The following is a 13,501-nucleotide window of genomic DNA, read 5'->3' as shown; positions in this document are numbered from 1 at the left end:
TTTTTGTGTCGCGGGAAAATCCATTTACGGACCCCCACCTCCGAGGAGGCGGGAGTGTCGAACTCACCGGCGCCTTCCACCCAGCGATGCTAGGAGTCGCCCGAGATGTAATGGGCGATCGCTGGGTGGGTCCCTACCAGACTTAGCGCACCGGAATACCGACTAAAACCCCGCGTGGGCCATCATCGGCGCATTAGGGACGGCTCCGGGAAAACCTGAGCAGAACGCATGGATTGCGCCGGAACCGCCCCTGCGCAGTGCCGCTTTCGCGGCCCGACTCGGCGGGGAAAGGTCCGTTCCCCGCACGCCGAGCGTCGCTGTGGCGACGGCGACAACGTGAGGCCTAGCCCTTCACGCTGTCGCCCACCCCGTGGGCCGCCTTAATGGATGGTAGGAGCGGCGGCCCCGGTTGCCCACGAGGCGCAGGGCGACGGGTTAGACACCGTCGCCCCGACGCCTCCTTCTCCTCCTCTGGCGGCGGCGGGCGGGATCGGTCTGCTCCCTATCCCGCTCCGCGGCCTCCTTCTGCGACATGGCACGCTCGCAGAAGGAGGCCATAGCTCGCCACGACCTCCGACTGCGGACCATGGCGGCGACCACGGTCGGCAACGAGAGGTCGCTTCCGATGACGGCCAAGAGAGCGCTGCGCTCTTCCGTCCAGGCTGGGCACTCCTCGAGTGTGTTGGGCCGTGTCCTCGCGGCAGTTGCCACAGTGGTGGCACACGGCGGACTCCTCCTTCCCGGCTATGCGACACAGGTATGCACCGAAGCACCCGTGCCCGGTGAGCACCTGCGTCAGCCGGAATGTCGGCGCACCGTGGCGCCTGTCCAACCACTGTCGAAGGACGGGTCGCACTGCCGCGACGGTCCTCAAGCCCGCACTCGGGCTCTCCAGCCTGAGCTGCCATTCCTCCACAGCGGCGTTGCGGAGGGAGACCAGAGTGGTCTCGACCTCTTGGGGGGCAGAAGACAGAAGAGAGCCCGCGCGTCGAGATCCCAGGGCAGAGTGCCCGCCAATACGCAAGCCGCTTCGTGTGAGATCGTGCGGTAGCCCCTGACGATACGCTGCGCCACCATGCGCTGCGGTCTTCGCAGCAGCCTGACGCAGCGGTCGTTCAGGGAATTGGCCCATACAGGAGAACCGTATAGGGCCATAGACCGCACGACTCCAGCGTACAGATTCCGGCAGGGATTGCCAGGACCTTCGACGTTTGGTAGCAGACGGCCGAGAGCACCGGCCGTCCGTACCAACTTCGGCGAGAGCATCAAAGTGCGCGCGGAAGTCCCATCGGCTGTCCAGATGAAGACCGAGATACTTCATCTTTGAGCCGACGGGTATCCGCACGCCCTCCACAGAGATGTAGGCCTCGATGGGCGGCCTACTCCGAGGCCCATGGAAGGCAAGGGCCTCGGTCTTGTGGAGAGCCACCGCGAGACCCAGTCGCCGAATCCTGCGCACCACCAATTCGGTACCGAATGAGGCGAGCAGGGACGCCCTCTGAAAGGTCCTGGCCGTCGCCGTCACGAGCGTGTCGTCCGCATAGCAGACGACGGCGACGCCTCGAAGGTTGGTACCACGGAGCACCCAGTCGTAGCCGATGTTCCACAGGAGCGGCCCGAGGACCGAGGCCCTGCGGGACACCGCACGACATCGCTCTACGGTGCCACCCGTCAGCGCCCGGATACACCACGTACCTGTCTGACAAGTACGAGCGCACCAGACGCCGGAGATAAGGTGGCACCTCGTGATACCGCAGTGCCTCGTTGATGCAGGCCCAGGGCATGGTGTTAAACGCGTTGGCGATGTCTAAGGACACCGCCAGCACGACCCTGCCCCGAGCGACTGCATCCTCCGCCAGTGCTTTCACCCGCAGAATCGCGTGAATCGTGGATCGGCCGCGCCTAAACCCGTACTGGCAAGCGGCCAGATCCGGGCCGATCCGTTCGAGATGCCCGACGAGGCGAGCGTGTACCACACGCTCGAACAGTTTGCACACCTCGTCGAGCAACACGATCGGTCGGTAGGCCGATGGCGACTCTGCGGGTCTCCTTCTTTCTTGAGCAGGACAAGCTTCCCCGTCTTCCACCGCGACGGGAAAGTGCCCTGCTCAAAGCACGCGGAGAAAAGGCTACGGAGCCTCGTACCCAGTGACTCGACAGCGAGGACCCAGACACGTCCGGGTACACCGTCGAGCCCCGGAGCCGAGTTTTGCTCCGCAACCGAGACACTGCCACCTGGAGCTCTCCAGGCGAAACCTCCGGGATATCCTCTGCCGGAATCGACAACGATGGCGCCGATGGACGTGGCGCCATCGGTGGAGGAATGGCCTCCTGGGTGGCCGGAAATAACGCCGCGACAACGTCCGTCACCAGATCGGCTCGGAGACTCTGCGTCAGCGGGGCGCCCACGGGCGGAGCTTGCTCAACGCCATGCGGTACGGGCGTCCCCACGGGTCGCTGTCGAGAGTTCTCCGAGACTCCTCACGTGCCGCGGCCTTTGCTTGCGCAATGGCCACCCGCAGCGCTCTCTTGGCCGTCTTGTGTAGGCCGTGAAGCAGCCGCTCCTGTTCATCATCGCCGGGCGGACGGGAATGACGGCGGCGGTGTCTGGCGAGTCGACGGCGCGCAGCCATGCAGGACGCGCGTAACTGGGTGAGCTCCGCCGACCACCAGTACACCTGTCGCTTCGGAGGGAGGCATCGGGCCCGGGGCATGGCCGCGTCGCAGATTTGCGACATTGCCCCCCCGAACCACTCCGCCTCCTCTTCGACCCGCACCGGCCCTGCCGGTACAGGGAACCACGCCTGAACAAGAGCGGCTTCCTTCACGGCCTCCCGGTTGAGCCGCGTAACGGCCCAACGCTGGCCGCCCCATCGTCGGGAGGTCAAACTTCCACTGTTGCTGGGCTGGTTGGTCCGGGGAGTGGAGACACTGAACCGTATGTACCGGTGATCGGACAGCGTCTCCTCCTCCACCAGGACTCTCCAGCCCTGGACACGGCGGGCTAGGTCCGGGGTGGCGAACGTGATGTCCACCACCGAACCCCGTTGTGCCGCACGCACGTGTCCTCCGACCCCGATTTAGGACGACCATTCCTGAGGAGATCGCCCATTCCTCCAGGGCCCTACCCGCGCGTCCGTCACCGACGAACCCCAGGCCAAGGATTTGGCATTGAAGTCGCCGGCGACAAGCACAGGGCGGGGCTGGCTGCTTTGCACCACCAGGGTTCCCAGCCGAATGAGAAAACTCTCAAATTCGGCTAGGGATCTGTTGGGGAGAAGTAGGCTCCCACTACCCACACCCCCAACAGAACCGCCACACATCCGGTACCCTTCTCTACTTTTTTTCGAAGGGCGGGGAGCCGGCGGCACCCCGGTGATGACAGCCACCGAGCCGTCGGAGTCCCCTGCCCAGTCATCCCGGGGAACGAAATACGGCTCGCTGACTACAGCCACGTGGATTGACCACTGCGCCAGGCTCTGAACAAGCAAGTCCTGCGCTCTGGCGCAGTGATTGATGTTCGCCTGGAGGAAATGTTTTGTGCCATGATTTAATGGGCGATCTCCATCTCCACTGGGTGGGACGGTTGCGGACGCGTCACAACCTCGGCACCTCCTCCGCGACGGTTGCGGGAGGGTCGAAGAGGCGACGCAATCCTTGCCGCCCACCCTGTGCCCCGCGGGTTTGCCGGCAGCTGCGCACACTGCGCAATGCGGCTCCGCGGAGCAACCCTTGGCCTTGTGGCCCTCAAGACCGCAACGGTAGCAGATCCCGCTGCGGTCCACCCCTGCGGTGCATTTAGCACCTACGTGCCCCCGGCAAAGGCACCTGTAACACCTTTGGGGCCTCGGCTCAAGGAGCCGGACCCCGGCGGACACGAAGCCTACCAGGACGCGTCCTGCCCTGGCGACCTTATCCGCCACCTTTGCCGGGCACTGGGCCCACGCGGCGCCCAGACCCGAGTGCTCGATCTTGACCTGGCCCACCTTCAGGTCCTCGATCGAACACTCTCCGATTTTGGCGATAGCCGTTGCGACATCGTCAGGGGTGACGGACTCGTCAAGCCCTGAGATGCGCAGCTCTGCCGTCATGACGGGCCGGGAGACGCGAACGCCTTCCAACCCACAGAGCGCCTCCCTCATTTTGATGACGAGGGAGTCGGCTTTCGCCTCGGACTCAGGTCCGGGCACCTCGAAAAGGTAGGCACCGGTGGCCACCCGTCGCGCCTTCATGCCGACCCCGATGCCAAGGCTGGCCAGGTCGACTTTGCCCCTGACCGCCTGCAGGGCCTGGGCGTAGGTCGTGCCCCGTTCTACCGCCTCCGGTGCTACCGTCAGGGTGACGGCAGCCTTCTTCGGAAGACGAAGCTGGGGCACAACCTTGCGCACCACCTTCTGCCTCTGGCCGGCATTTGGGGCGTTCGGCTTCGGCCCGGTCCTCCTCTTGTTCCTCTTCCCCTGCCGCCCCGGTTACCCACCACTGTCCACCCTTCTTCCACTGTTGTGGGGGCCGGAGCGGATTGAGGCAGAGGCGTCGCCGCTCTCCTCCTGGACCCCGCATACGCCGACGCGGCGGGCGTTGGGCAGGCTCCTCGGCCACAGGTGTGGCTGCAGGAGCGGGGCCGAGGCGGGAGCTGGAACGTCAGCAGATCTGGGCGGAGCCGCGAGTGTTGCTGCTGCCCGACTCCTCCTCTCCCCGACGGCTGGCCAGGACGGGCCAGACACCACCGACGCCACTGACGAGCGTGGGAAGGGCGCTGGGGCGAGTTTGGCCGAGATCGCCTCGAGCGTTTTCTCCATGAGAGCTTCCATCCGTCTCTCATGCCGCTCGAGGCGATCCTCCTCCTTTTCTTAGAGGCCGCCTTCGGCTCCCTGGAGCGGTCGCCGGCCACAAAATCCTCGAGGATTTTGTTCTGGGTGGCCAAGGCAGCCTCCAGTGCCGTCACCTTCCGCTCGAGGGAGGCTATTATGGCCTCCAGTCTCGCGGTTTCCGCGGAGGAGGGCTCTTCCGCGCGCTCCTGCAGCTTGGCGGCATCCTCCTTGAGAGCCTTCACAAACGTCCCTTTGAGGTTCCGGGACGCTTGTGAGACGTGACGGATGTTCTCCGCCACCTCAAGGAGGAGGTTCTTTGTGGGAACCTTTGCCGACTTTGGCGCCGCAATTTTCGGGCAGGGCGCCACGATCCTCACTTCCTGGAGCGCTGCCTCCTCCTCCACTGCGCGGGCGGCTTCGGCCACACGTTCCTCCCTCAGGGCCGACTGGTAAGCTCTCCCTAATCCCGGCCACGGAGTCATCCTCCTCCGTATCCGAGGCTGAGGCCCCACACAATTTTTGGCAGCGGCGCGCAATACTGGGTCCGTTGCGCTGCCACTGCCACTCGTGCGGACTCCCCGCGGCCTTTTGAGGCCGGCTTACGGGGTTGCCGCGCCATTCGCCTAGGTAGCCGCGAAGAGTCACTGCTCGGCTCGGACTCGCTCAGGATCCGGGCCGGCGCGCGCCTCCTAGCGGCCACCGCCTTCCTGGCTTAGAGCCACTACCACCGCGCATCTCGGCAGTCGAGGTGGAGGCAGTGTTACGCCCAGTCGCCAACGTAATGTCGCGGTCGGAGAGCAACTCTACCTCGACAGTGCACTCCTTTTTTTTTATTATTTTTTTTGGGTTTCCATCTTATTCCCACGAGTATGGGGGAAATAACGGTCCGCCCAGGCAGTGCCCCCTGTACCTGGGTAAGCCTAGCGTAACCCGCGCAGAGTGTCGGCCGGTACTTTTGGCGGGGGTCGCACTCGGGACCGAACTACCCATCGGCCATGCATCCCTCGCGGTGCGCCGCCGCTTGGGATTCGGGGTGATTTTTATAGAGGTTTTCTTCCTCGCGGTCCGGGCGGTTAAGCCAAGACCCTCGGTCCAGTGGGAGCGCGAGACATATCCACACACCACCACACCAGATCACGATCTGCGACGCCGACAATGGGAGACGGAGTCCCCCCCACTGCCTGCTCGGGGCGGGATGAGCGCACACCGAGCCCGTCGACACCCCCGGACAGAACCGGGAGCCGCCCGAGATGGGCCCACCTCGTCCGAATCGGACGACGGCCGCCGCAAGGGGCGACGACCGCCATCCAACTCCATTGTCAGGATATTGGCCGTCGCGCCGACCAGCTCGATCGACGCGCCGTTGCCCAGGGTGCACCACGAGGAGGTTTCCTGACCTAGCACCCCATACATAAGCAGTCCTGACCTGAAACTAAGTTAGGTACAATGATACCACAGAGTTGTTTTATATGTATATCAAGGAAGCACATAAAGCCGTTGGTCCTGCACCTATATATTACGCAAACACTTGTACGCTATAAAATACCCTGCGTACCTAACTGCTCTTCGTTTAGATTGGCTGCTAAATTCGGCAAAGAGGGCCGAAATTCGACAAGAAGGGAGGGATTCATATATCAAGGAGTAACAGGGACTTTCAGTTGACGAATTACACAAATATTTACGTCGGTACAGCGATTGTATCCGTAGCAACTAGTTTCACAAACTACTCGCCCTCCACGCCACGGAGCTATATCGTAATAAACGATCGTGGTTAAATTGTAGCTGATTTGATCAGTCGTCGTGTACTGGTGGATCACAAATATAAATAGTTAGAAAGTATCTATCACATCGAACATTCATTTATAGAGGTGAAATTAGAGTTATATCTACACATGTTGTCACTGCTTATTTTTAATTGCATATTTGTTGTACCAAAACCGAAGAAGTGCTTAAGACGACAAGATTAGTGTAGTAATAAGTTGCTCAAACAAATTGCTTGTAGGTCATAGAAATTGTGCCAATACGGAAATCAAAGCAACAACCGCGTAGTTAAGCTCACTGTGGAGACTGTCCCATTACATTGCGTAATATTAGAGAACGTCATATTGTACGAAGTATACCGACTAATGGCCCTCAGTTATTTTTTTGTTTAGAGGGCGACTTATTAAAATAGATCAGCTTAGAGAAACTACTGTCGATACTGCACGTCCAATCTATATCTTAATTTTGAACGTAATATTATAAATTAAATAATGCTTTATCTATAGTTGATAATAATTCCTCAATCAAATATCGCGAAATGAAGTATGTGCATGAGGACGGATGTGCCATGTGTGAAACAAATTAGTGTGCTAAAGCTAATATTTCATACACCTTGAGTGGCACATTATTTAAAATTCTAATGAGGCCTTTTAAGGATTGACGGTACGTTTGAACTATAAAGCAGTGAGTTCCAATCCCCTTTGTACTTGTTTTTAGGGTTCCATATCTCAAAAAGAACTCTTACATCACTTTGTTGTCTGTTTGACTCTCAAGACACTTTCACAGGAAGATACGTATTCAATTGAAATTTATATCAAATACTCATGTCAACGATCTCTTGCAGCTGTGAAAAATCAAACGTGTAAGTCAACGTGATCTGAATATATGACCGTTTATGTCGCATATTTTGTGGTTTCACAAAGGAAGCAAAACCTATAGGGTCCTTGCCGTTGATCTAGAATCATGAAATTTGGTACGAAGCAAAGTCTACAGCATACATACCTAAGTGATAAAATCATCTATTCATGATAAAAATATATCTATTGATAATACGTACTTAAATAAAAAAAATGTAGTTTGTACGGAGCCCTCGGTGCTCGAGGTCAACTCGCATTAACCTGTTTTTTCTTTATATATATTGTTATATTTTACATATTCTAGCAAACATCGTGTCCTCAACACTACTGCACCTTATTTTCGAATCGCCCGGTCTTCACAAAAAAAACTAAACACTGTCCGTATGTTACAGTAATGGCTCCGTAGACCGTGCTCCAAATGCATACCGCACGACGCGACGCGATGCGATTAAATATTTTACCTTGAGGTATTTGCTATCAATTCCAATCTAAATATCGAGTTGGAAAAATCAGAATTTTGGCTGGTTTTAAATACCTGGTTAGTTTTTTTCGGCTAATTCCTAATTTAATGAATTTTTATCCTAAGCAGTTTGCTTACTTATTCTAATTCGGAAATTAATTCGTGTCCGTTACAAATTTTACTATAAAAAAAAATGTCTCTTTCAATTGGGTAGCTCTTACATAGCATTTCCAAGCGTGACGTTTTCCATAATGGTTAACGATAACACCAGACTGGCGTGTACATAAATCTTAACCGTCAACCTCGCAAAAAATATTCATAGGGAAGCCACTACCCAGATTAAATGTTGGCAGAATACTAAAAAATCGTATTACGACTGCTTCTGAAGCATGAAGTAAACTCCAGAAAGTTCGATAGGTGGCAATTAGCTCTAAAACCAAAAGTACAAGATTTAATGTAACTGGCGAAGAAGCATTATGGGCTGACGGAGTAGCCACACTAACCGTAGAGTTTCTAGTAGCGTGGTCAAATATTGCTCTCACGTCGAAATTCGAATGATGATTATAAGCGAAGAGACCTTTCAGCTAACCATCCTTGTTGTTACATGGATATTACTTACTTGTTATCTGTTTATTGTTTTATCTTTTTAAACTTAAAGATAAACTTATATTATTTGGATATCATTAGTATAGCATGGATTATGATTATAATACTATGCCCATAATAAATTTTTAAATATTTGCAAAAATTTTAATACCAGAGCTACTCATAAAACAAAGACTTAAAACAAAATGTGTCAAGGGGCAGCAAATACTCAGTTTAGCATAAGGTCAATCGACATATGGGTAAATATTTTCAACGAATTGCTCAATTACAATTGTGTACATATCTTTAAATACCCGTTTAAATAGTTGACGTTAACGCTTTTAATAAATGACATGCGTAGTTACGAATATCCTCAAATGCCTTACACGTGCAGATTATTCTTAGAGAAGGATAGGTACTTTTAAGAATAGGTAAGGTTAGGTACATTCGTATTGGAAATGAAAATGTATTATTTAGTAAGTTAATTAGCTGCTCTTGACAAAAAAAAACAATTATAATTATCATTATTTTTTGTAGTATGGAGTATGGAACTGTATTTATAAGTAGAACAGATTTTGAAAAGTGCAACACTAGAGTTAGTTGCACTTTCTTCTCTGGTGGAAACTGCTTTCCAAATTGGTGGTTCAGTATATATTGGTAGAATCTAAATAATGTTTATCATTTTGGTATATTTTTGTGTTTTTTTACAAACCAACATGACAAACGTATAAAATTCAGAAATCCAATAATTAAAATTACTAGTATAGGTAATAACAAAACTTACCTTTATTACTTGTTTGTGATTTTGCTGCATTTCCACATACCTCTCAGCTAATACGTAAAGACTATTTATTTTAATGCCGAAAATAAAGGTTAATAAATCTATTCAGGTAAGTTGTCGCTTACTGGAGCTGGTCACAGAGCCGGCATAATGTAGAATGAATGAAGAGTAAATTCCACCAATACTAATTAAAATTATTCTTAGTATGAGTTTAAGATTGTCGGGGCTTAGATATACTTATTGAACTAATTTCACAAATCAATAAAATATTGCAACAATTAAAATATAGTTTCTCCCTCTTTCTAGTTTATTACCTACTTGAGAATAATTCGATATGCCAGTTTTAACTTGAAACGAACGAATGGATTGGTGTCCTAGATACCCAGTCACTAGTACAGTGTAACCCCACCAAATAATACGACAGGTCAAATTGAGACGCTGTTCTCGAATTTTCGATAACATGAATATGCACATAAAACCCAAAAAAGTAAAGATAACCATAATTTCCAAAACAAATCATAAAAAAAAACAGAAATATTTTTCTTGGGCCGTCACCTTTGGGTTAATTGTCATGGTTGCGAATACGTATCGGACAAATTGTAAAAAATCTTTACGTGAGGTAACAAATAATGACCGCGCTTGCGGCACTGGCGTTGCGTTCACCATATTCGTTTACATTAATAATAATAATAATAATAATAAAACCTTTATTTGGCACAACAGTAAACGACAACATAATATTATTCACATGCTAAAATTGTTTGTGCTTAAACAGAATTTTTAAACTTCAATTAACAGGGGGCCCCAAACTAGGCGATGCCTGTATCTTGGAGACCAGAACAGTTTTACATCTTAGTTTAGTCTTTATATTAGTTTCTATTACAGTAGTTTTTAATTATATTTATCAATATAAATAAATATATTATTAAGTTTAGTAACAAATCTATAAATTATATTCTAACTTATGTACTAAATAATATTATTATGTGCTCAACTTTGTATTGACAGTAATATATAATATAATTTTATATGTATGTTTATATAAATAAAATACAACAAATATGTATATATATATATATTTATGAACATTATTTTAATACCTGTTTTATATATTAAATTTTAACAACGTTTTTAAAGATCTTAACTGGCATTAATTACTAGTATTTAATAATATATTTTCAGTGTCTATGTAATCTAAAGTTTGCAACCACTTTGACACCTTTGATTTGGTTTCTGGAACCGAGAGGCCTTTCAAGTCGCAGTGTTTTAGTACCGAGTTGTATGTGTGTGCTCTGAGGTATTCTCCAAATCTACGTCCAAAAACGGTTCTCGTTCTCGGAAGTGGTAATCTGAATATTCTTTTTTTAAGTAGTGCATGGTAATCGTAATATAACGAAAGCCGTTTTTGGGTGTAAATACACATTCGCAGAATAAATAGTTGACGTACAGTTAGGACTTCAGCTTCCTGATATAGACTTCTTGTAGGGTATTTGTATGGTTTTCTTAACATGATTTTGAGTACAGATCTTTGGGCCCTTTCAGCGGTTATTAGAGTGGATTTTGGAACGCTACCCCATACAGAGATACAGTAAGTGATAATGGATTGACAAATGGCCATGTAAATAGTTTTTAATATATTGTAATTAGCGGAGTTATTAAGTTTTTTTAATATTGCTGATGTTTTCCTGATTCTTTTAGACATGTATTCGATGTGTTCTTTAAAATTTAAGTTTTGATCTATTATCAGCCCTAAGTATTTAATTGTATGTGTTTGTTGTATGGTGTCGCAATTACAGTTTTGGTATAGACTGAGTTCTTTACAGTTGTGAATTTGTAGTTTGGTTGGCATTGGTGGCTGAGAAGCAGCAGTTTTGTGAAAGCAGAGGTATTTTGTTTTTTGTTTGTTAAGAGTTAAAAGATTATATTGCATCCACTTGTTGATGGTTTCCATACCGTTCTGCAGCGATGAATGTGGAAGGCCAATCTTTATCAGTAAACAAAACAGCCGTATCGTCAGCATAGCAAATAATGTCAGCATTTGGTATTTTGATGCTGTGGATATCATTCATATAGATTATGAATAAGGTAGGACCCAGTGTACTACCTTGGGGACGCCAAATTGTACTGGAAGTGTTTCACTATGGTGGGTTTCCACCCTTACCAGTTGTTTGCGGTTTGAAAGATAACTTCTAAACCATTCCAATGTTAAACCCCTTATCCCTAATTTCTCCAGTTTTTGAAGAAGTATTTTTGTGGAAATTGTGTCAAAGGCTTTTGCTAGGTCCACAAAAACGCCTAAACAGCAGTCACCCTTATCTAAGCTGGCACTGACAAGGTCCGTTAATAAAGTTACGGCATTTTCCGTTGATTTACCCCTGCGAAAACCAAACTGACGTGGAGATAAGAGGTTATTGGACTCTATGTATTGAATAAGACGCCTATTAACAATATTTTCAAGTATTTTAGATGGGATGCTCAAGAGGGATATTGGACGATAGTTATCGGGTATGTCTTTGGCACCGTTCTTGTGAATTGGAGTAACTGAGGCCACCTTCCATATGGCTGGAAACTTACCAGTGCTTATGCTTGTATTAAAGAGATGTACTAGAGGTTCGGAAATATGTTTAAGGCAAAGCTTTAAGAGGCGGGAGTCAATTCCATCTAAACCTGGGGCGCTATTCAATTTTAGATTATTAATAATGTCCCTTACCTCTTCATTATCGGTTGGCGAAAGAAAGAGAGATTTGGTTGGTGAGTTTGGAACATTTGATATTGCAGGAAGGCTTTCCTCTGTTTCGCCGAGCTGAGTTAGTATATTAAAAGCTAGGGTCTGCCCTACTGTTGAGAAGTGTTGGTTTACAATATTTAACGAATCAGTCGGACTATCGGATAGTGTGAGTAAATCAATTGCAGGTTCATTTTTAGTCTTTAGATTGCATACACTTTTTATAGATTGCCAAAGGTGTTTCGTGTTCGTGGAATTTGTCTGTAGTAGGGTAGTTTCGCAGTTTCGTTTTATATTTCTAACTAAATTTCTATAAAAGTTTTGGTATCGTGTATATGTTACTTTAAGCGTTTCGTTGTTGGGGTCTTGTTTTGTTTTTAAATGAAGGTTGTCGCGGAACCGTGAACATCTGAGTAGGCCTGGAGTCATCCATGGCTCAATGTTAAATTTAGTGCGACTAATCCTTTGTAATTTTGAGTTATTGTTTATGGTATTTTTAATTACTGAGACGTAACTTTCAGCCATAAAGTCCACATTAGTTTCAGTGAAAAATGCGTCCCAATTGAACTGGCCTAGGTCACGAGCGACCCCTTCGTAATTAATGACCATTCTTTGTCTAGTGGGCTTTAGGAACGAACTTTACATGTTTCTATGCCAATAATAGTTGCTTTGTGATCCGTGACATCAAAATCGCACACTATACCTGTTGCGGAAAAATTACACTTTACAAGGATGTGGTCGAGACATGCGTTTTGGCGAGTTGGTTTGTTTATGGCGGGTTGTAAGCCATGTTCGGCGTTCAAGCATAGGTAGTCCGTGGACTCTGGTGAAAGTGTGTCAATGTTAATATCCCCTGTCAGGATAATTGTCTGTCTATCTCTGTATGATGAAAGGTATTGATCAAGTGAGTTTAGAAAAGGTGTTGTGTTTCTAAAAGAGGGTGATCTATAGATACAGAATAATGTCATATATTTATCTAAGTCTATAATTAGACCACATGCCTCAGTTAATGAAGGTTCCCGTATTGATGCTTGTAATGTATTTTTAACGTAGACAACTACGCCACCATTTTGATTAATGTTATTTGTCGTGTTGAAGTGTATGTATCCTGGTAGTTCGCTAATTATGGTAGTCTCGCTCAATCTACATTCTGTTAAAACTAGAATGTCAAATGTTACCTTGGTTCTTAGTAAGTATATTTGAAGAGTGTCAAAATTTTTATTTATGCTTCTTATATTTAGTGATAATAGTTTAAAATTAAAATTATGACACAAAAAGAAATCTCGACACTCCTCTGGTGAAACAAATTCGTAACATGTGATATCCTTCATTATATCAATATTTTTCATGAGCTCGTAATCACCCATATTCTGTAACAAGTGCTGTAACAACTTTATGGAATACAAAGAATTGAAGACTAGTGACCATGGAGACAGTTTTCTTTATGTAACGATGCGAGCAAGGCCTATGCAATAATGATTGTATGATATATGTGGAGACAATATGCATATTGTGTGTAAA

At 48.4% G+C, this 13,501-nt stretch overlaps 2 protein-coding genes and 1 pseudogene across 3 annotated transcripts in view; 1 reads left to right on the top strand and 2 right to left on the bottom strand.

The window, feature by feature from the left end:
* Positions 1-13,501, top strand: part of LOC115441118 (pancreatic triacylglycerol lipase) — a 40,131-nt gene that overhangs the window by 17,809 nt on the left and 8,821 nt on the right. The window lies entirely within an intron of this gene.
* On the bottom strand, positions 305-2,313 carry LOC119190707 (annotated as a pseudogene).
* LOC119190706 lies at positions 2,394-5,293 on the bottom strand. Its single transcript, XM_037443139.1, has 3 exons — positions 4,478-5,293; positions 3,129-4,400; positions 2,394-2,990 (listed from the first exon to the last, which is right to left on the bottom strand). The coding sequence occupies exons 1-3, from the start codon at positions 5,291-5,293 to the stop codon at positions 2,394-2,396; spliced, it is 2,685 nt and encodes an 894-aa protein (XP_037299036.1).

The sequence above is a fragment of the Manduca sexta genome, chromosome 26 (genome assembly GCF_014839805.1).
Source record: "Manduca sexta isolate Smith_Timp_Sample1 chromosome 26, JHU_Msex_v1.0, whole genome shotgun sequence".
Lineage (NCBI taxonomy): Eukaryota > Metazoa > Arthropoda > Insecta > Lepidoptera > Sphingidae > Manduca > Manduca sexta.
Note: the sequence above shows the minus strand (reverse complement) of the source record. Positions and strands in the feature narration are given on the sequence as shown.

What these genes read in the sequence shown, in the direction of transcription:
- LOC119190706 (XM_037443139.1), bottom strand. Translation starts at nt 5,293, where the DNA reads ATGACTCCGTGGCCGGGATTAGGGAGAGCTTACCAGTCGGCCCTGAGG. An exon ending in TGGAAGAAGGGTGGACAGTG is followed by an intron (nt 4,401 to 4,477) that starts GTGGGTAACCGG and finishes AATGCCGGCCAG; the next exon opens with AGGCAGAAGGTGGTGCGCAA. An exon ending in CGTCGGTGACGGACGCGCGG is followed by an intron (nt 2,991 to 3,128) that starts GTAGGGCCCTGG and finishes CGCCGTGTCCAG; the next exon opens with GGCTGGAGAGTCCTGGTGGA.